At 51.6% G+C, this 25,916-nt stretch overlaps 1 protein-coding gene across 1 annotated transcript; it reads left to right on the top strand.

Moving 5' to 3' along the window:
• The first annotated feature begins 6,647 nt into the window (after positions 1–6,647).
• Positions 6,648–25,315, top strand: LOC101416511 (ral guanine nucleotide dissociation stimulator-like). Its single transcript, XM_071209525.1, has 18 exons — positions 6,648–6,752; positions 7,706–7,828; positions 7,901–8,094; positions 9,451–9,644; positions 9,960–10,167; positions 10,662–10,752; positions 17,971–18,183; positions 18,472–18,569; positions 19,059–19,143; positions 20,283–20,363; positions 20,813–20,899; positions 21,302–21,334; positions 21,683–21,804; positions 21,985–22,083; positions 22,412–22,610; positions 22,805–23,020; positions 24,327–24,511; positions 25,174–25,315. The coding sequence occupies exons 1-18, from the start codon at positions 6,648–6,650 to the stop codon at positions 25,313–25,315; spliced, it is 2,475 nt and encodes an 824-aa protein (XP_071065626.1).
• The last annotated feature ends 601 nt before the right edge of the window (positions 25,316–25,916 follow it).

Here is a 25,916-nt window from a genome sequence, read left to right as displayed (position 1 = left end):
AAGCCTCGAAAGAGCTTTGACTCAGGAAGTCCCTTGGCCCAGTGAGCACACCAGGGGCAAGGCCCCACTCAGGAAGAGGGGCGGGTGAGAGCAGGGACTGTGAGCCCACCTCAGAGGCTGGGCTCTCTCTCTGGGAGCTGCAGGACTTGAGTGCCAGAGCTACCTGCTCACTATCCATGGGGACAGGGTCAGGCGGCCCAGGAGGGTTCCTTATCAGCAGTGAGCACCCCAACCCTCAGCATTGGGGGTCCACCCTGCATCCACCCTGGGCTCCCCTGCCCCTCTCATATTCCCCTGGGCTCTGCTAGAGACAGGGTGGGTTCAGGTGCCCTGGGTCTTCTCAGGGAGGACAGGAGGAGACAGAGGGGCAGGAGCACAAGGCTAACCTGCCTTCTCCCCTGCTCAGACTCCCAAGGCTGTGCCCGCTTCCAGGTTCACTCCAGGTGCGCCATCTGCTGGCACGTGAAAAAAATGAAAAATCAGTAAGAGAGGCTTTTCCAGCCTTCAGAGATTCCCTCCCCACAACCCAAAGAAGCAGGTCTGCCACCAATTCCTGAGTCCAGAGCCCAGAGCCCAGTTTTGAGCAAGGAGCAGGGCCCATCCTAACAATCCACGTCTGGCTTGAGGCAAGAATCAAAGAGCAGTGGTAACACACAGCCTCCTGCCACCATCCCTACCAAAGAAAAAGAGGGAGCATCTGAGTACATCGCATCCTCATCAGATGCCCAGACATCAGCAACAAATTATGGGCCCTACTAAGAAAATGGAAGGCACGGCCCAAGAAAAGGAACAGACCAAAGCCCCAGAAGAGATGCAGGATTCGAGAGGCCTCATCGGCGAGATGTGCACAAATTTCCAAAATCACAAGAATGAGCTGAGGGACAATGTGGCTAAGGAGATAAATGACAACAAGAAGACATTGAGAGAGTGCAAAGACATGTTTGAAATCTTGACCAGTGAAGTGACAGAGCTCATGGGAATGAAAGACAAAAGAGGTGTGATCCATAGCCCATCGGAGGGACACAACAGCAGACTTGAAATGACAGACGAAAGAATAAGTGACACCAAAGACAGAACAAGTGAAATGGAAGGGAGCAAAGAACAGAGGGTGAAAAGAATAAGAAAGGACTTAGCAGGGGCTCAGAGAGTTGAATGACAACAGGAGACACAGCCATGTACACATCATGGTCATTCCAGAAGGAGAAGAGAAGGGAAAAGGGGCAGAAAGAGTCTGTGGAAAGATGAACGGAAAAATTTTCCCACTCTCCCGGAAGAAATGAACTTACGAGACCAAGAAGTGCACCATACCCCAATCAGAATCAATCCAAAGAGACCTCCTCCAGGACACATACTACTCAGAAGGTCAAATGTCAAAGACAAAGATAAAATTCTCTGAGCAGCAAGGGAGAAGCAAACCATCACCTACAAGGATGCCCAGTAAGACTCCATGCAGATTTCTCTTCAGAAACCACGAAGGTGAGAAGACAGAGGCATGATAGAATTAGGATAGTGAAGGAGCAAAACTGCCAGCCTAGAATTCTTTATCCCACAAAATTGTCCTTCTGATACAAGAGCGAGTAGAAACCCCTCACAAAGAAATAGAAACTAAGAGACTTTGCCAAGAAGAGAATCGACCTTTGCAGGAAATAGTGAAGGAAGCCTTAGAACTTGAGATCAAAAGACAGGAGAGAGAGAGGCCTGGAGAAGAGCAGAGGAGAAAGTCTAGCAGAATGGCTAACCCAAAGAGTAAGAAGACAGGCAAAAATAGCATACGACCTAAGAAAACCCAAGACTCAAACAGTGGAAGTAAATAATGTATTTAAAGCAATATCAGTGAAGTTGAGTGGATTAAACTCCCCAATCAAAAGGTACAGGCTGACGGAATGGATTGAAAAAACATGCGTCATCCATCTGCTGCTTTGTAGACCCAGGGCTGCAAAACGGCTGAAAGCAAAAGGTTGGAAAAAGATACTCCATGCAAACAATCACCAAAAAGAGCAGGGGGAGCTAGACTGCTCTCAGGCAAAACAGACTTTAATGCAAAACGTTATGAGATATAGAGAATGTATGGATAAAAGGGACCATCCACCAGGAAGCAATCAGTCATAAATGTCTATGTAGCTAACAAGTGTAGCCCAAAATACATGGGACAAACTCTGGTAAAACTCAAGGGAGAAACACACATCTCTACAAGGATCATTGGAGACTTCAAAGCCCCACTCATATCATGAGATAGAGCAATTAGATTGAAGAGCAACAAGGAATGGGAGAAGTAGAATGGCATGATCAATGATTGAGACCTAAGAGACATCTACAGAAGGCTGCATCCTAACTCAGTGGGTTCTGCATTCTTCTCAAGTGCCCATGGATCTTTTTCCAGGAGAGACCACATGTTAGGGCACAGCTCTCGATCAATAGAGAAAGATCGAAATGAATCAAAGCACCTTCTGAGATCAAAATGGAATGAAAGTGGAAATCAGTCACAAACAGGACCAAATTAAATTCGCCAAGGCGTGGAGGCCGAAGAACACATCCTTACATAATCAGTGGGTCCAAGAAGAAATTGCCAGTGAAGTCAGTCAATCTTTTGAGACAAAGGATACAGCAAAAGCAATCTAGGGAGGGAAAATTAGAGCCTTCAATGCCGACATGAAAAACAAAGAAAGAGGTAAATGCAAAGATGGAACTGAACAACTAGAGAAATTAGAAGGAGAAGAGCAAGCCAATCCTGAAAGAAGCTGGAGGAAAGAAAGAAAGAAAGATGACAGCAGAAATAAATGAAATTGAGAACCACCACCACAAACAATAGAGCAAATCAACAAAACCTAAAGCTGGTTCTTTGAGACAAACCACTAGCCAGACTAACCAAAGACAAAAGAGAGAAGATGCAAATCATTGGAATCAGAAATGAATGAAAGAGGGCACGTTGTGATTGACCCCACAGAAATGAAAAGGATCCCAAGAGGATATTATGAGAAGCTGCATGCCAACAAAGTAGACAACCTGGATGAAATGGACAAATTCCTAGAAAGGCACAAACCACTTACACTGACGCTATGAGAAATAGAATATCTTAACAGACCATCACAGTGAAAGAGATTGAATCCATCATCCCAAATCTCCCAGCCAAGAACAGTCTGGGGCCAGATGGCTTCACAGGTGAATTGTACCAAGCATTTAGAAAAGAATGAACACCAACCTGTTTATACTCTTCCCAAAAATTGAAGAGGAGGGAAATGACCCAAGACAGTTGATAAAGCCAAGGTCAGCCTAATACCAAAGCCAGGTAAAGATACTACAAGAAAAGAAAATTAGAGACCTATCTCTTGAATGAACATCAATGCAAAAAACTCTCGACAAAAGACTTGCCAATAGACTCCAAGAGCATGTCAAAAGACTTATACATCACGGCCAAGTGGGATTTATTACTGTAACGCAAGTCTGGTTCAACATAAGGAAATCAATCCAAGAGGAAAAACGCATCATCATCTCAGTTGATGCGGAAAAGGCATTTGACAAAATCCAGCATCCTTTTTCAGATACAAACTTCAAACAATAGGAATAGAAGGAAAATTCCTGAATATGATAATGGGCATAGGTGGAAAACCTGCAGCCATGATATGCTCATGGACTGGAAGAATAAATATCATGAAGATGTCAATCTTTCCCAAACTGATTTATAGATTCAATGCAGTACCAACCAAAATTCCAACAGCCGTTTTACTGAATCAGAAAAGGCCATGACCAAATTCATTGGGAAGGGAAAGTGCATCCAAAGAGCCAAAAGCATTCTAAAAAAGAAGAGTGACGTGGGAACAATTTCACTGCCTGGCCTTCAAAGGTATTACAAAGCTACAGTGGTCAAAACAGGAAGGTGACTATGAGGTGCAGAGGTGCCCAAAGATGTACTTACCAAATCCAATGGATGTGTCATGATGATGGGAGGGAGTGTTGCTGGGGGGGGGGGGGGAGAGGTGGGGTGGGGGGGTGGGGTTGAATGGGACCTCACATATATATTTTTAATGTAATATTATTACAAAGTCAATAAAATAAAATTAAAAAAAAAAAACAAAACAAACAGGAAGGTAGCAGCATAAACATAGACACATCTATCGGTGGAATAGAATTGAGAATCCAGAAAAACGCCCTCACCTCTACTGTCAACTGGTTTTTGACAAACCTACCAGGGCTGTGTTAACGGGACATAATGGGTTCTTTGATGAATGATGCTGGGGCAACTGGATATCTATGACCAAAAGAATGAAAGAGGACCCTATCTCACTCCCTACACAAGAATCAACTGAAAAGGGATCAAAGACCTAGATATAAAAGCAGATACGAAAGACCTAAAAGAAAACACAGGGAAGCATCTTCAAGACCTTGTAGTAGGTGGTGGTTTCTGTGACCTTACACCCAAAGTGCAGGCCACAAGAGAAAAAAAAAAAAAAGATAAAAGGAACCTCCACAAAATTAAACACTTTTGCACCTCACAGGACTTTGTCAAAAGGGTGAAAAGGCAGGTAACTCAATAGAGGAAGATATTTTGAAATCACATGTCTGTTAAGGGTCTAATATCCAGGATCTATAATGAGACATTTACATCTCAACAATAAAAGGAGAAACAATCCAATTTAAAAATGAGCAACAGACTTGAGTAGACATTTGTCCAAAGAAGAAATACAAATGGCAAAAAAACACATGGAAAAAATTCTCAAGATCTCTTCTGATTAGGGCAATGCAAATCAAAACCCACAAGGACTTATCATCGCCCACCTATCAGAATGGCCACTATTCAGAAAGCCAGAGAACTCCAAGTGCTGGAGAGGCTGTGGAGAGATAGGAGCACTTCTTCCCGGTTGGCTGGTGGTAATGCAGGACAGTCCAGCCACTGTGGAGGACTGTTTGGCAGTCCCTCAAGAAGTTGCAAATAGACTTGCCATGTGACCCTGCAGTACCACCACTGGGTATATAGCCAGAAGAACCAAGAGCAGTGACACAAACAGACATCTGCACGTCGATTTTCGCAGTGGCATTCTTCACGATTGCCAGAAGTTGGAAACAACCCAGGTGTCCATCGATGGATGAGTGGAAAAACAAGCTGGTGAATTCACCCTAGGAAAAGTTAGGCAGCAGTAAGAAGAAATGAATTGTAAAGAAGAAGACAACGTGAATGACTCTGGAGGAGATTCTTGTAAGTAAAGCCAGACAGACACAAAAGGGCCAATACCATAGGATTGTGTTATGATGAACCAAATAGACTGTGTAACATACTGTATGATAAAAAACAATGTCTATGTAGCCAGTCCATTTAACTGAGTGTTGTACAGTTTTATTCAATTGTGCTTGCTTTTTCTTTTTAAATGATTACTTCTATCTCCAATTCTTAAGTGGACAAGATAGAGTTAGAAATAATAAAGGCAATGGGAAGCCTCTGGGCAGGATTGGTGGCACAGCTGCCATGTCTGACTTTGGTCTCCTTTCCACCTTATCACGGGCCAGATGGAGACAGCAACCCAGGAGTGCAAGTGGGTGTCCTCAGACTACACAGCCCTCCCCCAGCCCTGTGTGGAGTTGGACTCGGGGTTCCATCTGTCCCTTTCCTGCTTCTCCCATGTATGAGTGTGTGCATTCGCTCCGTGTGAAACCAGACTCCGGGGCTCACAGTGTCTGACCCCCATGGATGTGATGCTGTCCCGGGAAGTCGATGCTAGAATGGATCCCGCTGTGTGGTGAGGAGACTGGGGGTGGGCCCCAGTGACTAGCCTGGGCTCCCCAAAATGGAAAGGATGGAGCAGCGGGCTCTGAACCCAGCTGGGTCTCCCCCAAGCTGGGGCCCGAGCTGCCCGCAGCCTTCCCAGGGAGCTGTGGGGGGGACGTGTTGGCAGAACGGCGTCCAGGGAACAAGGTGATCCAGGACAGGGGATGAACAGACAGCCATGCAGAGGGACTTTGGCAGGGTTCTGACAGTTGAAGGGCCCAGGGGAAATGACCTAAGGAAGTGACCTCACTTCCTCGGTGACAGAACTTGGAACCCTGGTAACCAGGCACCCAGATTCCACAGGCAGCCCCTTCCCAGCTCACTTGGCAGGAGATGCTCGAGAGAGCAACATGTTCCCCTGCTGCGTTGCTTGACCCTGAGGCTCCAGCCTCCACCAAACAGGGAATGAATCCCCTTGCCATTGCTTCCAACATTGGCTCAGGCCTCAGGCATGGAGCCGCTGGCCATCGGCACCCAGGAGGCACCCAGAGGTGACATGGGGTGGCCCAGGGGAGCCGGTTGAGCAGAGGCCACTGCTGTGCTCCTCCTGGGCAGCCCCACGTCCATCCTCTTCTCAGGGTGTGGGGGCATGGACAGGGGGACCACCGCAGGCAGGAGCAGCTGTCAGGGTTGGGGGCCTTGAGGGCCTTCCCTGTCCCCTGCCAGGTCATGGGCGGGGGTTGGAAGAGGCAGCTTGGGGACATCCATGTGGACCGTGTCTTTCCTGAGCCTCGAGCTTTCCTGCTCTCTCCACCAGGCTAAGGCAGAGCCCATCTGGGTCTGCTCTGGGTCCCCGCCCGATGGAGGGCCAGCTTCCCCTGCGGGGGAGGACAGGCCCCTCGCTGATGCCCCTCGGCCTGGCCGCCGGGCACTGTGTTCACAGAGCTCCATGCAGGTGGTGGGCGAGGAGCTGGAGGAGGGGCTGGTCTACACCGTCTCTCTGAGGAAGGTGCCGGTCCATTGGGGCCCCGGCCAGGGCCGGCACTGGTTCCAGGTGAGAGCAGGTGCCGAGGGGGGGGCTGAGGCAGCCGGGGAGCACCCCAGGGCCATGTTCCACCCTGACCCCCACTGCGCGCTCTTCAGGGCTTTCCCACCCGAGTGGCCCCATATCCTGCTTCCCGAGGAACCTGGGACCCCCCCAGTCACCCAGCACACTGCCACTCCACAGACAGGGGAAGGTCACTGCACACGTGGAGAGGGGCAGGAGAGGGTCCTTAGCACAGGATTCCCGGCAGGGCCGGCTAGAGGGTGGGCGCGCTGCAGACAGGTGCGCATGGTGCTGCTGTATTTGCGAGTCCCCTCCTCGGCCCCACGTCCCTGGCAGCATCTCTGTGACTGTCCTTGCCCATCTGCTCCGAGCCGTCCAGCTCTCCTGCTGAGGAGGGTTCTCGCCGTCTCCCAGAACTGCCCCCTTGACCTTCCTGGGTAGGAGCTGGGGCCTGCCTTGGCTGCCCAGGATTGCAGGAGGGTGGCTACTCATTGCAGCCTTTCGGCCTTCGGGCCTGCTGGAGCTGAAGGTTCTGTCCCAGGGCCCTGCCAGCTCTGCTGCCCTGGACACCACCTGCAGCCCCCAGGCAGTGGTTCTCCCGGCCCCGGCAGAGGCTCCAGGAAAGGGCCAGCCAGGAAAGGGCAGAGGCCATGCAGACCTCCCTTTCTCCAGCGAGGGCCAGCTGACCTTGTGGAGGGGCACTGGTGGGGGACCACTGACTGTCTTTGGGGGGAGCGTCCCTGCAGCCCCTGGCCCTGGCCCTGGCATTTCCCTTCCTTGTCCTGAGGTGGGGTTGGGGTGGCCAATGGCATCCCCTTGTTCCTCTGGCCCTGGGGCAGTGCAGTCCAGAAGGTAGTCTCCTGACCAGGAGGGTCTGCAGTTGTCCAGGGTCTGCTCAGACCCTCAGCCCTGCAGGGGCCTTTCTCCCCCAAGGACCCTCCAGGCACCCGCCCTTTCAGGTCAGGGGCCTCACCTTTCAGGTGTTTGCTCGCCTGAGGTTCAGTGTGAAGGCCGAGGACCTTTCTCCACTAGGGGCCCTCACGGCCCCTCGGCCGGATGTTGCTCATGGCTCGGGGCAGCAGGTGGGCCCTGGCCCCGCCCAGTTGGCTCCAGGAGCTGCGTCTGACCACACTGCCCACTCTGTCCCACCCCAGAGGAAGAACGAGGGGGCCCTTGTGAGGGGGGAGAGCCGCACCATGCGCACGGTCAAGGCAGGCCGCTGGGAGGACTTGGCAGAGCACCTGGTGCCCGCCTTGCAGGAGAGCGACCTCAGCTATGTCCACACCTTCCTGGGGACCTACCGCATGTTCGCCTCCACCGAGCATGTCCTGGACCAGCTGTTCCACTGGTGAGTGCCCGCCCCCTGGACTGCTGTGCCCCCACGCGCTGGGGCACAGAAATGCCACTGCACCCGCTGGCCTCAGTTTCCTCCTTGGGAAGGGGGTGCCCTGAGGTCCAGCCCCCAGGGCTGATTGTAGGACAGACTGGGAGGGGCCATGGAAAGGGCTGCCCCGAGTCTGGCTCCCGGACAGGGAGGCTGGAGGCACAGGGCTGCTCCTGGGCAGGACTTTCCTCTGCCCAAGGAAGAGGCTCTCGGCCTCGCCCCCTTCGCACCCAGTTTTCTCATTTCTCAGGGAGGTCTGCGAGCCCTTTCAGCCTCTGACCTTGGTGTGGTCAGAGCAGGGATCCCTGTGGGCTGCCAGAGGGCTCCAGGCCCACCCCAGGTCTGAGGAGGTGCCGCTGAGGGCTCTCCCTTCCCCTGGTAGACGGCACGTGTCTACTCAGTGCACGCGCTCCCTTCGGCACCTGGCTTCATGCAGCGGACACGGCAGACCAAAGATCCTGCCTTCTGGGTTCCTTTGGAGGGGGGGCCACCGGCAATAGGCCGAGCCATCTTCAGCAGGGGGGACACTCAGCGAGCAGCTGTGACAGGCTCATGGTCTCCCCTAGGTATGGAGGTGACCTCGGTGGGAGGGGTGAGCCTCATGGACGCCTTGATGTGAAAATGTAGGTGCACTTTGTGTGAGGGCGAGGGGCTCTCGTGCCTAGGCCCCATTATGGGGAGTCGGGTGGTGGGTGACAGGGTAACACTGGGCAGGGTCTGGGGCCATCTGTCCTCCGTCCCCCGGAAGGCTGAGTCCAGAGGACTTCCCCCTCTGCTTGCAAAGGAGTAAGGAAGCTCAGGTGGGGTCCTGGGGCACTGTCTGCACAGGAGGCCAGGGGGCTCATTCCCCAGAGAAGCCCACCTCTCCTCCGCCCCCTCCCAGCCCCCAGGCCCCCAAACACCACCTCATGCAGACCCCCGACAGGAGGTGGTGAGCAGCCTGCTGCCAATCTGCTGGGGACCACAGTCCTGTCTGCCTCCTGCAGGGGTGGTGGGGATGGCTGGGTCCAGCCGGGGTGTGGGGGGGTGGTCAGTGTCCGTGGGAAGGGGAGACACACACGACACCAGGCGGAAGATGAGGCAGCTCCTCAGGCAGACAGTCCTGGGTGGGGGCCGCAAGGGCCTGGGGCGGGAGGACGGGTCCTGCCCCCTCCGCACTCCCCCGGTGATGAAGCTCCTACGGTGTGTCAGCACCATGCTGTGGCCAGGCCAGTCAGAGCCCTTGCTGTCCTCATGGACTTTGTGTGGAGTGGGAGGGTCCCTGGGGGCAGCATGTAGGGCAAGGCTGGTGTCTGACCATGCTGCGCCCCCTGCCCTCAGCACCCTCTGCGCCCTGCTGGGCACCTGGATGGACCAGTACTGGGAGGACTTCCTGCAGCCTCCAGATGCTCCCTGCTTCCAGCTGCTGGCGGCCCATGCCCAGGAGCACCTGCCGGGCTCTGGCCTGCAGTGCTGCGTCGCACTTCTGCTTGTGCAGATGACACACCCGGAGCCCATGGAGGCAGAGCCGGAGGGTGAGGGGGCCTCGGGGTGGGGGCATGTGAGCTTGTGGGCCGGGGGCCGGGATTGCACGGCAGAGGCAGGAGCCAGCAGAGCTGCCCTTGGGCTGCAAGCAAGGTGGAGCCCCAGACATGTCACCTGGGAGCCTGCGGCGGGGAGCACTTTCCTGGGCAGGATCTTCCCCTCGAGGTAGTGGGATCTTCTCTGTATTGGAATGACACTTGGAGCCATTCATGGTGGGGAAACGGCCTCTTGTCCAGCTCCTTTGTCAGCTCCAGAGCCACCGATGCCTCCAGTGCAACCGCCAGTGCCAGTTCCACCCTCTGCAGCTGACACAGGCCCAGAGCCAGAGTCGGCGCCATCACCACCTGGAGTGCCAGCTAGTGAGGTGGCACCAGCACCTGCCATGCAAATAGAGCCTGACGCATTCCACGCCATGGTGCCAGCTCCTGAGCTGAAGGTGGCTCCAACACCACCACAGCTGCCCCCCACAGGGATGGGGCCCGTGCCCTCCCTGGAGCTAGACCATCCGACCTGGTCAGCCGGAGCACCTGCTCAGGAGCTGCAGGCAGCTGCAGCACCATCAGGAGCACGAGCTGCAGAACCAGAGGCACGCCCATCTCCATCTGCCTCACCACTGCTCCATGGATTGGCACTGCCCTCTCTCGAGGGAGAGCCTGCTCCTCCAGCAGCAGAAGTGCTGGCTTTCAAGCTGGAAGATGCCTTGGGGCCACCTCCACTGCCACCTGTGGAGGGAGCACCAGTGCCCCCTGCGGAGGTAGAGGGGCAGCCCCTGATGCACCATCCGCGCTGCCAGTTGGCAAGGGGGAGGTGGTTCCACTGCCACCTCCAGTGCTGCCTGCACAGGTCGCTCCAGTGCCCACTCTGGAGCTCCAGCCGGTTCAGGCACCTTCAGGAGCAATGGCTCTGGAGGGGGAGGCAAGTCTGGCAGCAGCACTTGAGCCATGGCCAGAGCTCAGCTCAGCAGCAGGGTGGGCTGCCCCCCCACAGCCTACCTGCCCCTGGCCCAGGCCCTGCGGGGACGGTCTGCATGAGCAGAAGCCCGAGCTCCTGGCTTTCCCTCCCGAGCTGGTGGCAGAGCAGCTGTCGCTCATGGATGCAGTGAGCAGCTGGGCTTGGCAGGGTGGAGCTGGGGGGGACCTTCCTCCCAGGACCTGCCGCCCCAGCCTTCCCCACCCTGATCCCAAATCCTGGGATCTGGGTCCAAGCCCTGGTCCACTGCCAGCCTTGTTTCCTGGGCGAGTTTCTTGAGCCCAAGCCCACACTTTTGGGCCTCTGGAGAGGAGACCTAGTGTGGGAAACAAAGGCATGTTGTTTCCATGGAAGCAAGTTACTTTCTGACCACTGGGTCATGCTGTCCCTGGAGATGTACGTGCAGGTGGCTAATCTCTCTGGGAAACATAACATTCCAGCAGAACCCAGACTTGATATCTCAAGTAACCTGGGCAACAAGATTAATGAGTATATTTGTTTCAATAATATAATAGAACATTATGAGTTTTAGTAACTATCTTATCCACTGTGCACTGTGTTATTTAGAATGAGGTAATGGGAATAGTTAGCTAGAATAGTTGCTGGTTCTTACAATTGCTTGGGGTATATAAAGAAGCCCCTGAGATGAATAAACTTGTCTGATGAGCTTGAGAAATCAATGCTCTCAGAACCCCTGATCCCAATCGCTCTTTGTCTTTCATTCCCGATACCCTTCGGGTCCGTCACTCCGACATTTGGTGCCTACCGTGGGGCCCAAAGTAGTGACTGCAGCAGAGATTCTTCCACAACAGTATTGGGAATGCAGAACTGAAAACCTTCCAGAAAGGTTGAGGTGTCCATCAAAAGGTGACTCGAGTCTGACCACACTGTGGTAAGAATTTTAATTAATCCTGTTTTCTGCTAGCATCAGGGTATGGGTAATCAACCAGGATGGATGGAAGAATATTCACAGGTACTAAAATCTCTTTTAAATACTGTCGAGTTTCAGTTAAAAAGGCTGATTTACTTGAACTTTTTGCTCTAGTACAAAAACACTGTTATTGGTTTCAGCCACAAGGGAAAAATCTTTTAAATCTTAAACAGTGGAAACAAGTAATGAAGGTGCCACTTAGAGCATATCAAAAAAGAAAAACTATACCCCTGTCGGTGTGGGCTTTAGGACAGCAAACTGCAGCAGCCTTAGATCCTTCACAGTCTAAAGAGGAGAAAAAGATGACATTACTATATTTTCTAAGCCCATAAGTAAATTTGAAATGAAAGAAAGTAAATTGGAACAAGAACAGGAGCTTGAGGCGAATGGGGAACCATCAGGTTTTTTCCCTCATCCTGATATTAACCCTTTCATCAATAAAAGCTCAGTGAAGTGTCCTAATGAAATATCTTCTGTGTATCCAGTACAACCCTCTGCACCTACTGAATTGCCTTCTGTTACTAAGCCTAAATTAGAAATGTTTTCAGATGTTGCCGATGCTTTGCCTTATGTTAAACAATTATTATCTGCTTTCCCCGTAACATTACATGTGATACCACCAGATACAAATAATTTGCAAGGGGGTGTCAAGTTTCATCCTGAGCCAATACCTTTTAAACTATTGAAAGATTTAAAATCGGCAAAGATACTAAACAAAGTCCTTGTTAGTTAAATCAGGCTTGTAAGAAAACTCTCTGTTAAAGTGTTAAGATAAGGAAACTTTTCTGGCAGCAACTCAGCAAACCCCCTGCTGTCTGCATGACAAGGTAGCTGTGGGCTGGTGGGGGTTAATAGAGTTAAACCATGTTTCCATGCTAATTCTGATTGGGCTTATTAACCAAGATAATAAAAGTAGTATAAAATTTTTATCAAGATTTAAAAAGGAATTTTCAGTTTTAAATCAATAGTTTACTCCTGAACTTCAAGTCTCAGTATAGTCTTACAGAATAATAATCCAAAAATGTGTGTTAATGGTCTAAACTGCTAAATTAGAGCTTAACTACATTTATGCTGCCCAAGTTATCTTAACTGATTGCTGATAACTAATAAAAATGTTTCCAAGTACAAGCTTGCATGTTACAGGCAGCATGGATTCCAGAAGAAATCTTAATAAGAACTTAAAAACAGCTATACCAAGAAAGTAAGAATTCTGAGTTAATTGCAAACTGTATGTTTCTGTTAATGTGTTGTAATTGTTTTGTATCTGTCTGTTCGTTCAATGTCAGTGTATATTTTGATGCCTATGGATGGTAATATAAATTAATAAAAATTAAAAAAAAAGCTCTATTCAAATGGCTAAAAATTAAATAAGCGCTTATATTAATACATAAGTTTAAATGTTAATAAGATCTCTACAATGATAAAAATTGTAAGTCTTGATTAACAAAATTACTATAAGTCTTTTTATAAAAAGTTGTTCTTGCCTAGATTGAAATGAATAACTTATTTTTCTTCACAGGATAATATGAAGGATGTAAAACTTAAATGAATATTAAAGATTAAAAGTTTGTGAAAATGCTGACTGAAATTTAATGTTTTTTCTAAAAAGTATGTTTTGTCCTAAAGTAGGATGGCTAATTTTCATGAACTCTTGGAACTTAAATGCAAGTAGCAAGTTGTAAAATGTATTGTGGTAACTTTAAGTAAGGAAATGTGTTCTGTGAAGGTAAAATTTGTCTTAAAATAATATAATTATAGTCTATATGGTTATAAATAATTATAAAAAGTCTTATGAAGCACTGTTTAAATTAAAGTGTTTAAGTGGCTAATTCCAAAAGGTCATTATTAAACAAACCTGAATTAATTATAATAATAATAATAAAAGGTAATTTTATAACAGAAAAGCTTGGCTGCAGCCAGCCTCCCTTGACAACTTGCTTTTAGGAAACTGTTTCTGATATTGCATGCTACTAAGTATTTAAAGTAAAGAAAAGTTCATTATTTTAACAAGCTTGTTTAGTGTTAATGGTATTATGTTATAAGAAGTTTGCTTGATAACTTCATTTGTAAGATATATAGAATGTGTTTTTATTATTAAAGAAACAGGAAATGATTTTGTCCTAAGATAAAATAATTGGTTATTAAGAAAGAATAAAATATGGAACAAAACCTAGGCGAATACTGAAAGTGTAGAAGGTTCATGGAAAAGAAATTTTTATGATTAAAGTTAAATAAAATTTAATGGATCTAACTATAAAATTTTAAAAGGTTTAGTATCAAGTAGTATACTAATGCAAACTTAAAATTTTGTTCTTTCTCAAAGCCTCTTAAGTCATTAGTCTGTTTTGGTAGAGGTTTTTGTCCTGAATAATCAGTATACAAAGAAAGTCTGTTTTATCAAAATAGCTTCTTGTGCTTTAACCTTATCATTTCCTCAGTGTTCAAAAAAGGAAAAGTTTTATCTCTATTAAAAGAACATAACATTCAAACCTGCTTTCTCAAAACTAAATCCTGAAAAGTAGCCTTTTATTCCAAACTTATTATAAGCGATTTGTTATTTTACCTTGAAAGAAAAATTAAATAGTTAAGTTCATTTAACATGTTATAAGTCGAATAGAAGATGTTTAAAAGTGTTACAAAATGAACAAGTTTTTTCTTTCCTTTAACCCTCTGTTAAAGTTGTATGAGTAAAATATTCCTATGATTGTTTAAGAGTTTATAAAGTTACCAATATTTCAGCATAATATTAAAGAAAAGTACAATGTGGTTAATTATGGTTTTAATTATTATAAAAGAGTGTGTGTCACAGAAACAACCTGTTATCATAGATTAAAGTAGCAATACTGTAGTATGCAGCTATCCCAGACACTGCTAGTTTATTGTAAGAAGTTAATGTCCAGCTGTATTGCTATCACTTTGTTTTAAAACTTGCTAAGACTTTCTTTAGTGTCTTCTTAGACAAATCAAGCCAGCTGCATTCCTCTATCTGTAAAAAACCAACAGTAGACTTTTGCAGTGCTTTTCAGGGCTATGTGCATAGCCCAACCATCAATGCACAGAGCTTTCAGCAGTCATTAAGGTTTTACAAATATTTCAAAAACTCTTGAACATTGTCTCTGACTCTGAATATGTATGTCTTACTGTCAAGCATATTGAAACAGCTCATATCTTTGCTACTAATGAGTTATCTCAACTTTTCACTGACTTGCAACATCTCATCAGGTTAAGACAGCATCCTATTTACATTACTCATATATGCTTTCATACCTCTTTGCCTGGTCCTATGACAGCAAATAATGCTCGAACTGATTTATTAGCAGGATGTTTACAAAGTGCTCATGATTACCATGTTTTAATTCATATTAATGCTAAAGGCCTGCGAAATAAATATCAAAAGTTAACAAGACTACAGGTGCAAGAAATTATTCGTACTTGTCCTACTTGTGGACCACTAACATAGGTGCCTTTTCAGGCTGGAACTAATCCCAGAGGCCTGACTCCTAATCAACTGTGGCAGATGGATGTTACTCATATACCATCATTTGGTAAATTATGATATGTCCATGTTTGCATTGATACTTACTCTCATTTTTTGTGGGCTACTGCACAAAGTGGTGAATGTTTTCATTATGTTCACTCCCTTTTATAGTCTGCTTTTGCTGTGATGGGACGCCCCTTGAAAATTAAAACTGATAATGGTCTTTCTTACATAGTAAGTCTTTTACTTCTTTTTGTTCTACATATGCTATAAAACACATTTCTGGTATTCCTTATAATCCTACAGGTCAAGCCATATTTGAATGCAGCCATCATACTCTAAAAACTATGCTTTTAAAACTAAAAGGGGGAGATGATGGTATTATAACACCAAAAGATCAATTGGCAAAAGCTTTATTTACTTTAAATTTTCTTAATGTTTATAATTCATTGACACCTGTGGAATGTCACTTTGGAAAATGTCAAACATCTAAGTGGACATTAGAAATAAAGACCAACCAATATTCTGGAAAGATATTTTAAGTAATGAATGGAAAAAGGGCAGGATTAAAGTATGGGGGGGGAGGCTATGCTCTTGTCACTTCAGAAAATTGAGAACAAATTTGGTTACCTGCTAAGAGGATTAAACCCTGGAATGAAGAGATGGGGTCTCCTGCAACTTCTGATGATGGTGATTGTAAGTAATGAAGAAGCTGCCGGTAATTACAATTATTGGGCCTATATACCTAACGCCCCATTACTTAAAGTGTTAACCTGGAAAGATCCATTCTTTCATATATATCTGAATAAAACCCATATATTCCCTGGACCAATTGATGATTGATTGTCAATTAAACCCTATGAGGAAGGACAAAGAATCTATAATCTCATATAACCATTTGATTATTGACCCTTATGCATTGGTAACCATCCTTCCTGTATGTATGTTAAAAATTGGGCCATAATTATCTTTAAAAATAATATACTCAGTTTATTGTGACTTTATTTCCCTCTTACAATTTAATTATGTCTGAAAATCCTTCTTATGATTGTCCACAAAAAGAAAGTAGGGATAAAGAAGGATGGCAAGAGTGCCATATGGGAAGAAGATCTGTCGTTTTTAATGGTTCCTATGGGGAGTTCCATTGAATATAATGACAGATTTATTTGGCATGGTCTAAATAGTAAAGGACAACAAAAAATAATTTTTACTAAAAATAATAGTGTTTGGAAACAGAAAGGGAAATGGATCCCTTCTCCATGGTGTAATATTACATCTATACCCAAGCAGAAGAATCTGTGGAAAGTTTTTCTAGGAATAGCTCCTACTATAGAATGGATTGGGAATAATAGTAAGAATGGTCAATATCTGCATTTAAATCAAATTCATCATCTTCAGGCATGTGTAAGAGATTCTTATGTGTTTGTGGTTGGAAAATTAACTATAACCAAGAATGCTCTATTTTATAAAAGTAGGGCCTTGCATACTTATCTGTCTGAGAACATTTTACAGAATGGAGATTTCATTACAATGGCTTGAAGGTGGTGGGGAGTGTGGATCCCAGTGCGACTGAACTGAATTTGGCAATTGTCACCTGAGAGTCAACTGCTGTTCCATATGGCTTGAGAAATCCTGAAGCGCTTGAAGCGATTTGTGGGACTGATAATAGCTGGCATCTTAGGACTGATTGGTGTCATTGCAGCTGCCACTATAGCTATCATGGCCTTGCATGAGACGGTGCAGACTCAACAATATGTGCATAAATGGCATAATGCTAGTGACTTATGGCATAGTCAAGAATATATTGATGGAGAATTAAACAGTAGAGTTAATAATTTAGAATCAGCTGTTTTGCATATTGGAGATCAATTGTATAATTTAAACTTAAGGAGATTAAAATGTGATTGGAATGAAAGTAACTTTTGTATTACTTCACTTGCTTATAATAATTCTATATTTGATTAGGAAAAGATTAAAAATCATTTAATAGGTCATAAAGGTAATATGTCATTAGAAATAGAAGAATTACAGAAAAAGATATTAGAAATGTTTCATAATCAGATTTTTGTAGCTGAAGATAAGGATATCTTTAATGACTTAATTTCTCATATTAATAAGTTTAATCCAGTAGATTGGTGGAAGTCTCAGCATTTTTTATCAGCATTAGGAATAGGACTTTGTGTATTAATCTTGTTGCTTATTGTGGTTGCTTGTCTGGGATGAGAAATATGCCAAAGACTGCACCATGTTGACGCGATGGGACAAGCTAATAATTTGGTACTTGCTAAAACCCTGATATAATTCCCCATGGTCAGAGCGCTTGGCTGGTAGTCAATGACGGGTAAGACTCTCAGAGGAGGGCAACCTAAGACAGGCACAGTCACCCTGACTAAAACAAAAAGGGGGATATATGGGAAACGAAGGCATGTTGTTTCCATGGAAGCAAGTTACTTTCTGACCACTGGGTCATGCTGTCCCTGGAGATGTACGTGCAGGTGACTAATCTCTCTGGGAAACATAACATTCCAGCAGAACCCAGACTTGATATCTCAAGTAACCTGGGCAACAAGATTAATGAGTATATTTGTTTCAATAATATAATAGAACATTATGAGTTTTAGTAACTATCTTATCCACTGTGCATTGTGTTATTTAGAATGAGGTAATGGGAATAGTTAGCTAGAATAGTTGCTGGTTCTCACAATTGCTTGGGGGTATATAAAGAAGCCCCTGAGATTAATAAACTTGTCTGATGAGCATGAGAAATCAATGCTCTCAGAACCCCTGATCCCAATCTCTCTGTCTTTCATTCACGATACCCTTTGGGTCCATCACTCCGACAACCTAGGACACTAGCCGTCCCTGCCACATGCACTGCTGTGACAATGACCCCGGCCAGGGTGGGTGTGGCCGGCTGACTTGGCCTCCTCCCCTGGAGCTGTTCAAGAAGGTGGTGCCCTACCACTGCCTGGGCTCCATCTGGTCACAGTGCAAGCAGAAGGGCAAGGAGCACGTGGCGCCCACTGTGCATGCTGTCATCGGCCAGGTCAACTGCGTGGCCGACTGTGTCATGGCTACCTGCCTCGGGGACCACAGCATGAAGGCCACTGACAGGGCCAGGGTGGTGGAGCACTGGATCGAGGTGGCCAGGGTGCATGCTGGGACCCTCTCTGGGCTCCTGGAGCCCCCCTGCACTCTGGTGGGCTCTCAGCCTCTGGGCCCTGCCCTGCCTGGAGCACAGCCCTCCTCCCTCCTCACGTCCCCCCCAGACTCTTCCCTCAGGTGGAGCATGGGGTTCCCACTCTGGGGCCCCGGCTTGCCCTCAGGGGTTCTGTGGGGGTCTCTCATCCAGAGGGGGAGGTCAGCTGAGGGGGCTGGAGTGGGAGCAGGGGGTGCTCAGACCACACCTCACGGCTCATTCTTTCTACCTCCCCAAGAGTGCCGAACCCTCCATAACTCCTTAGCCCATGCCATCCTCTCCGCTCTGGAAAGCCATGTGATTGGCCATCAGAAGAAGACATGGGTGGAAGTTTCCAGGTGGGCAGGCTTCTCTCCAGGGGATGCCGGGGGGGGGGGCCAGGGGCCCCACGGGAGGCTGGGCATTGCCCTGCAGGGCACCTGGAGGCAGCGGGATCCGGGCAGGGGCCGGGTGGACTGGGGCTCCAGGTCTTGCCAGGACCTGAGGTCAGTTGTTGTGCCTCAACACTGGTGCTGTCCATGGTCAGTCACAGAGTTGAGCCAGATGAGAGCATGTCCAGGGTGTGCTGGTCAGCAGCCCGCTCTGTCCAGGGGACAGCTCCCCGTGTCAACACCAGCCACTCGTGAAATAGGAGTGTGGGTCCCCGCTGTGCCTGCCTGAGAGCTCAGCTCCCAAGCCCACCATGTCCTGCAGTGCTCAGAGCTGCCCAGTTTCAGCACCACCCACCCAGGCAGTCCGGGTCCCAGGACCTGGCTACAGCGCAGTGGGTTGTCCCCTGGAGGCTCCCACCCACTCCCACCTTTCTCCTTGTTTCTTGCCCTCCTCAGGGACAGCTTCCACCTCTTTCAGACATTGTCTGAGATTTTCTCCACTGAGAGCAACTCCTCACAGGGCAGCGAGCTGATCTCCCAGGTGAAGAGCAGGTGGGGGGCCAGGGCTCAGGAGGTGGGCTTGTGAGTGTTTCCCTGGGTGTTTCTCTGCAAACATCCTGTCAGGCCTCTCCTGGAGGAAGATGAAGAGGCATCTGCCTGGTTCGTGGGCAGGTGGGGGCCAGCTGCAGGGCCATAGGCTGGGGTTGGTGCTTGGACGCGGTGGGGAGGGGGGCTGGGATGTTCCAGGAAGAGATGATGAACTGGCAGGATGAGAAGTCTCCATCCACGTGGGGGTCTCAGACCTGCACCTCCTTACGAATGGCTTGTGTCACAGAGCTAGGAGAAGTCTTTGGGAGATGGGAAACCATGGTGGGTCCTTTCTGACTGAAAGTAGAAGCTTCCACCTAGAAGATGCAGCACAACTTCGATGTCCAGTACTACAAGGACATGTGGTCCCAGCCGTGCAGCTGGAGGATGGGGTGCCCCTGCAGGCAGAACATCCTGAGTGGACCCCCGGGAAGGGGCGCCTGTGTGCGGGCCTCAGGCAGCCTTTGGGTTTTCAGTCGTGTGGGCTGGGTCAGGCAGGATCTGCTTAGCTAGGCCTCCCGGGACAGCCCATCCTCCAGCTCCACGGCTGGGATGACACAGGGCCCCCCGCACATGCACGCGCGGGGGCTGGGTGAAGCAGACAGCTGTTGGCAGTGGCGGGCTGTGGAGCGACGTCAGCGCAGACTAGGCCTCCAGCCAGAGGAGGCCACCTGTCCTGGGCGCCCCTAGTGCATTCTTCCCTGGGCCTGTGTGTCCTCCTGTGGAATGGAAGCATGAGCATCCAGCGGTGCCGCCCTCGTGGCCAGCTGGTGGGGTTGACGGGAGAAAAGGAACATGGTGAGCATTCCCAGGTCTCTGAGAGGGGAGTGGGATGGCCAGAGCATCTGTGCCACTGGCGTGCACCCCTGAGGCCTCTGGACTCCCGAGAAGGGGTCAGATGTCTGTGCTCATGTCCCAGATGTCCAAACAGGCTGAGGGAGGCCAGGTCACTTGCACAAGGCCCCCAGGGCACCTCTGGCACGTGGGGGCAGCAGATTTCCACTTGCCCACTTGGTCCAGGGGTCCAAGGCCCCAGGGACAATGGGGAGGGGCAGAGGGCCTCACTGACCCTGAACTGCTCAATCCTGACAGGAGGGGAACCCCGAGTTTGCCACCCTGGATGTGAACCCCAACAGAGTCCAGCAGCAGCAGCAGCAGCAGCAGCAGGAGGGGGTGGGTGTGGCTCATGCCAGGGGGCCAGGCTGGGTGGCCTCCAAGTCAGGGTGGGACCCTCCTCCCAGCCATCCCTCCTGGGCCTCTGAGTCCGGGGAGCCTCCCTTCCAAGTCTGTTCCCCTGGAAGCTTGAGGGCCGGAGCCAAGGGAATCCTCGGGGCCTAGTGGCAGCAAGTCAGAGCAAGAGCCTGGAAGAGCCGAGGCTGGTGGACTGGGAGGGGTGGGGTGTGGGCTTGTGATGGAAGAAACACTAGTGCTGGGAGGTGACTGTGGGGGAGTTTGGGGTCCTTGGAGACCGGGCGGGGGTCTTCGGGGTGACAGCTGAGTGCCCGAGCGTGTGCCAGGCTGATGCTGGGTGGTCCTAGGAGTCTGAGCCTGTGGGGTGGTCAGGGCAGGGTGTCGGGGGCACCCGAGCACCTGCACTCATCCCCACCCACTCAACACCACAGGGTGCCATCCAAGGCACTGTCCCATGGCTGGGGACATTCCTCACTCGGTTTTCGATGGTGAACTCTGCCATGCAGGAGTTTCTGGATGTGAGTGAGCTTGGGGGCCGGGGCTGTGTGGGAAAGGGTCCCTGAGGCTTGGGAGGAGAGGCCAGCCCAAGCCCTGAGCACCGAGCAGTGGGCGCACTGCATCTCCTGAGAGCCTGCTGGCCGCCCTGGAGTTGGGTGCCGTGAACTTGTGGCCACAGAGTACGCACAGGCTGGTTCTGGGGCTTCTCTCCACTGTGGTCAGAGGGCAGGCCAGGTGGGCTCTGGGGCTCCCCTCGCGGGCCCCACTCCTGCGCCCACAAGCCTGCCTGGGTCCATGCCTGGTCTGGGCTGTCCTGTGCCCGTGGAACCTGCAGTCGTGCCGCACAACAAGGGCTCAGGGGCGATGGGCACGGCAATGGCTGGGGGCCCCCTTGTGACAGATGTGACCTCTCTGCCTTCCAGGGGACCATGGTGAATTTTGAGAAAAGGAGGAAGGTGAGCAGCTGCGGCCAGCAGTGCGGGGGTGGGGCTGGGCGTGGGGGTGGGACAAGAGAGAGCCTCCTGGCAGGGTCCCCCCGAGCTGCAGGCAGCTTCCTGGAAGACTGCTGGGGAGTTGGAGGAGAGAAGACAGGGCTGACCCCTCCCTCGGGAGGGTGGGGGTTCACCTGGTGGAAGGTCAACTTCCTGGAAGAGGAGCTGTGTGAACTCAGCCCTGAGGGCAGGTAGAGCCCAGAAGGCAGGGGAGGGCTGGGGAACCCAGGGGCCAATCCAGCCCCCCGGCCCCAGCCCACCGGGCAAGCCCACCCGATCCTCAGCAGTGCCTCTTCCTCTGTCTGACCCCAGGAATACCAGCTGGTGGCCAGGCTGCAGCAGCTGCAGACTTGCTGCTGCTACGACTGCCTTGTGTCCAATGGGTGCTTTGGGGCCTGGTTTGAGGCTGTGGAGCAGCTCAGCCAGAAGGACAGGTGAGGCCAGGGGGGCATCAGGCCCCGGTGGGGGCGGGAGCACCCCGGTGTCCCCTGGGCCCACGTAGGCCCTGCTGCCCAAGGAGGCCGGGGCACGCAGACACCAACTGTTGTGAGGACCCCGGGAGGGAGCCCGAGCTGGGGCACCCGGGAGCCTGACGGCCGCCACCTGTCCTGTAGCCTCCTCCTGTCTCGTGAGTGGGAGCCACCACCTGAGTCGGCCAGTGAGAGCTTCCAGGCCCAACAGCCCCCGGAAGGCAGCAAGCCTTGGAGCGGAGAGTGAGTTCCCCTTGCGGGGCAGGCGAGGGTGGGCTGGCCGGGGCTCAGGGGAGCTCCAGGCTGAGCGTGGGCTGAGGGTGCCTGCCTGCCACTGAGCGCCGGGATCCCAGCTCCACTCCCGACCAGCCTTGGGGCTGGGAGAGTCGCCGCCTCCCTGTGCCCGTTTCCTCCTCTGGGCAATGGGGTGGTGCTGCGTGAGCTCAGAGGCAGTCGGGGCCCACTGACTCCTCTTGGTGGACCTAGGACTTAGCCGTGTGCAGATTTAGCAGGGCAGAGGTGGGCAGGCATGCCAGGGGAGGCCCCCAAGGTAAGCCGAGCCTCCATCCAGCCGCCAGGGCCCAGATGCTGAGTCCAGTGGCAGCAGCAGCAGCACCGCCCACTCCAGCGTCCAGCTCCAGGGTGGCCCTGACCTCAGCGGCGGGGTTGCAGCAGATTCTCCTCACACGCCCGTGGCTGGCTCCTCTGGCTCTGAGGTGGAAATCCACCTGGACCACCTCCCGGAGGCCCAGGACGGTCAGGAAGTGAAGGTGACTGCCCAGCCCTGCTCCCTGGGGCCCTCGCCCTGCCACCGCCCCTCCTGTGTCTGCTGGGCCCTCCCCGTGTCCATGAGGGGTGGAGCCCTGTTGACTCGTCCAGACCTTCTAGAGCCTCCTGGAACTTCTCAAGCAGCTCAGGCTGCCCCGAGCTTCCCGGCCTTCTGTTGACCTCCCATCCCCCACAGCCAGGGCAGTCGACCTGCGCATCATCTTGGGTCGGCTCCACCGTCACGTCAGCATCGGAAGGAATGTCCTCTTTCTCCTCCATCCAAGCCAGGGCCACCTGGACCAGCCAAAAGCACTGTGACTCACAGCCGTGCTACAAATGGCACGTGGGTGACCGCTGCTTAGTCCATGTCGCCCTGGCTGAGGACAGTGGCCACATGGTCCAGAGCATCCTGGTGAGCTGGGTATATGGCTGCCCCCTGGGCCACGGTGGCTCAGGCCGTAGGCACCTGAGCGGTGCCATGGTCCCTGCCTGCTGCCCTGGAGCAGACTTGCCAGGGGCTGGGGAAGGACAGACAGCCACATCCAGGGGCAGGAAGAGCGTGTGTGTGATGGCGGTCAGGACTCAGGACGGTGCACACAGGCAGGCCCGAGGAGCTGTGTGCTTGGTGGGCCGAGGAGCAGCCGGGAGGCCAGGGCTGAAGGAGAAGGGGTCAGGGGAAGGGCTGGGGTCAGAGAGGCATTGGGAGCCAGGTCCCATCAGGCCCTGGAGCTGCCAGACAGAGTGTGACTTTCTCAGGAGCCCCTGAAGGGTCAGAGCAGAGCAGGGACAGCAGGAGAGCTTTGGCCTCAGAGTGGACGGTGAGGCGGTGTGTGGAGACACCGGCCAGCGAGGGCCTGCTGCCATGACCCAGAGGGGAGGGCGGGGTCTGCCCCATGTCGGTGGCCGTGAAGGTGTGAGCAGGGCCCAGATCCCAGATGGACATGCAGATGGAGCCACCCCTGCCCCACAGCCCAGAGGCTGCAGAGCTGCCGTGGTGCACAGCCAAACAGGCTGCACTTCTCTTGTGGCCAGGAGCTGATGTGCTTGTTCTAAGCTGTCAGAGTGAGCCTTGCCTGAGCCCTGCCTGCACCCGGGCCCTTGTGCTCAAGGCAGCTGCGGTCTAGACCTTGCTGAGCACAGCTGCCTCCTGGAGCCCAGGGCATCCTGTGGGGCCATAGGGCATCTCCCAGCCTCCTCTCAGACATCTGGGCTTGAACTGGACGTGTGTGTTCTGCCTGGGGGTTCACTGCTATGCAGAGGCCTCCTGGAGGGGCAGGGGCAGGGCAGGGGCCCTCCCCGAGGGCAAGCCCTCTCCTGTGATAGGGAGGGAGGAGGGACAGAGAGAGGCCCTAAGGTCACTCCACAGTCCCCACCCTCTGCTGTGAGTCCACCCTTTGTCCCAGGGCTCTGGGAGCCCCTAGCAGTCATGCAGGCCGAGGAGCCAGGGGACGGGGTTCAGCCTGCAAGGCAGGGGATTTGGACCCTCCCTTGGAAATACCCTCAAGACAGAGGTGCAGGTTCTTGTAGGAGTTGGGGTGAGGGATGATTGGAAAAGAGCCCTCATTGCATGGAGTGTCCCCGGGGGAGCAAGAGAGGACAGGGATGCCCCTGTAGACCCAGCCCCGAGCAGAGGGGCCTCCTCGGGGTCTCTGGCAGCTGCGCCGTGGGGAGCCGGCTCCAGGACCCATGCTCTGAGGCCTGGCATTGACCCACTGCAGGTGACCGACCAAGACAGGGCTCCAGCTGTGATCTGCAAGGCCCTGGAAGAGCACGAGCTGGCTGGGGAGCAGCCCACGGACTACCAGCTGGTGCAGATCATCTCAGGAGATGTCAGTGAGTCGGGGGTGAGTGGAGAGGGCAGGGGCGCAGAGGTGGGTGGGGGCAGCACGGCCCTGGGCCTAAGGTGCGAGGCCCCACTCAGGAGGCCCGGTGCAGGGCTGCCCTTGGTGGGCTCACCAGTCTGGTCCTGGGAAGCACTGGGCTCAGGGGCGTGTGCTGGGTTGGAGAAGGCCAGTTTCAGCGCTGCCATCTCCAGCAGGGAAGGCGGCGGGGGTGGTTGGGGGAGGGACGACCTCGTGGCAGCTCCACTCTGAGGCTGGCAGGTGGGAGTCAGAGTTGCTTTTGGAACAAGGGTCCCCCGCTTTCAGCTGTGCCTCTGCAGAGCCTTCCCTGGTCATTCAGGGTGTTGTTCAGGGGGCTCCTCTGTGGTCCTGGAGTTGGACTGGGGAAGTCGGGTGCCCAGCCGAGGTCGACTCTCATGGGGACACAGAGGGTGGGGTTCATCCATGCCCTGGAGCACGGCTGACCACCCCTCTGCCCTACCTCCCCCCACCCCCTGCCCCAGCGCTGCAGATCCCGGATGGCGCCAACATGTATTATGCTATGGCCCCCTCGCCGGCTTATTGGTTTCTTCTCCTGAGGAAGACCATGCCCCTGGAAGCCAAGGTCAAGGAGAGAGCTCTCTCAGCCCTTCGGGGGAGTCAGCAGAAGGGACCCAGTTTCCGAAAGGGGAAACTGTAACTGGCTCCAGCTGCCCTCTAGCCTCAGGGCCCCCTTCCCTTTCAGGTCCGCCTGGAAAGTTGTTCTGCTGACCCCAGCCACCGTGGGCCAGGCCAGGCAGGTGCTTCCCTCACCAGCAGCCAGTCTGGGCCACCTCCAGACTCCACTCACACCCCTGGGCCTGTCCTGCCGCTCGAAACATGGCTAGTCGGAGGGAGGATCTGCAAGAGATTGTCAAAGAACTGAATTGAGAATCAACAGCAACAAAGACTATCTATCTAAAGGGGAGGGGCAATATCTACCTTTGTCCTTAGTAGATGTTTGATGTGAAGGTTTTATTATTAAATTCTTGTTTCCACTATAGCTTGGGAGTTGAGTTTGGTTCTTGCATTTCCTGTGTTCATCGAAATGAGATACAGGCTCTCGCAGTGCTCAATCAAAGGAGAAATCCTGCAGTCATTCATTTATTTTAGAAGGGAGCAGTGAAAAGAAGCAGCTGCCCCTCCCTGGGTTCCTGAAGCCAACACGGGAATCCATACCAGAGAGCATTTCGGTGCATTTTGGTGTTCCACCCGGCGGGAGCCGAGAGCACACAGGAGGACTGTCCAGCTTCAGACCATTCACAAAGACTGTTTCCTGAGCCTGGGCAGGGCAGCTGCTGCCTTTCTACCACTTTGGAGGAAGAAGGAAACTTTTCCGCTTCTTGCCTGAGGCTTTGCTTGTGCACCAAATAGAAACTTGTCATTTTCAAGGGCAAACGATAGGGTGACACCAGCAAGCAGTAGGTAGGGCAAGAATGAGAACATAGC

This window comes from Dasypus novemcinctus, chromosome 18 (genome assembly GCF_030445035.2).
Source record: "Dasypus novemcinctus isolate mDasNov1 chromosome 18, mDasNov1.1.hap2, whole genome shotgun sequence".
Classification (NCBI taxonomy): domain Eukaryota; kingdom Metazoa; phylum Chordata; class Mammalia; order Cingulata; family Dasypodidae; genus Dasypus; species Dasypus novemcinctus.
Note: the sequence above shows the minus strand (reverse complement) of the source record. Positions and strands in the feature narration are given on the sequence as shown.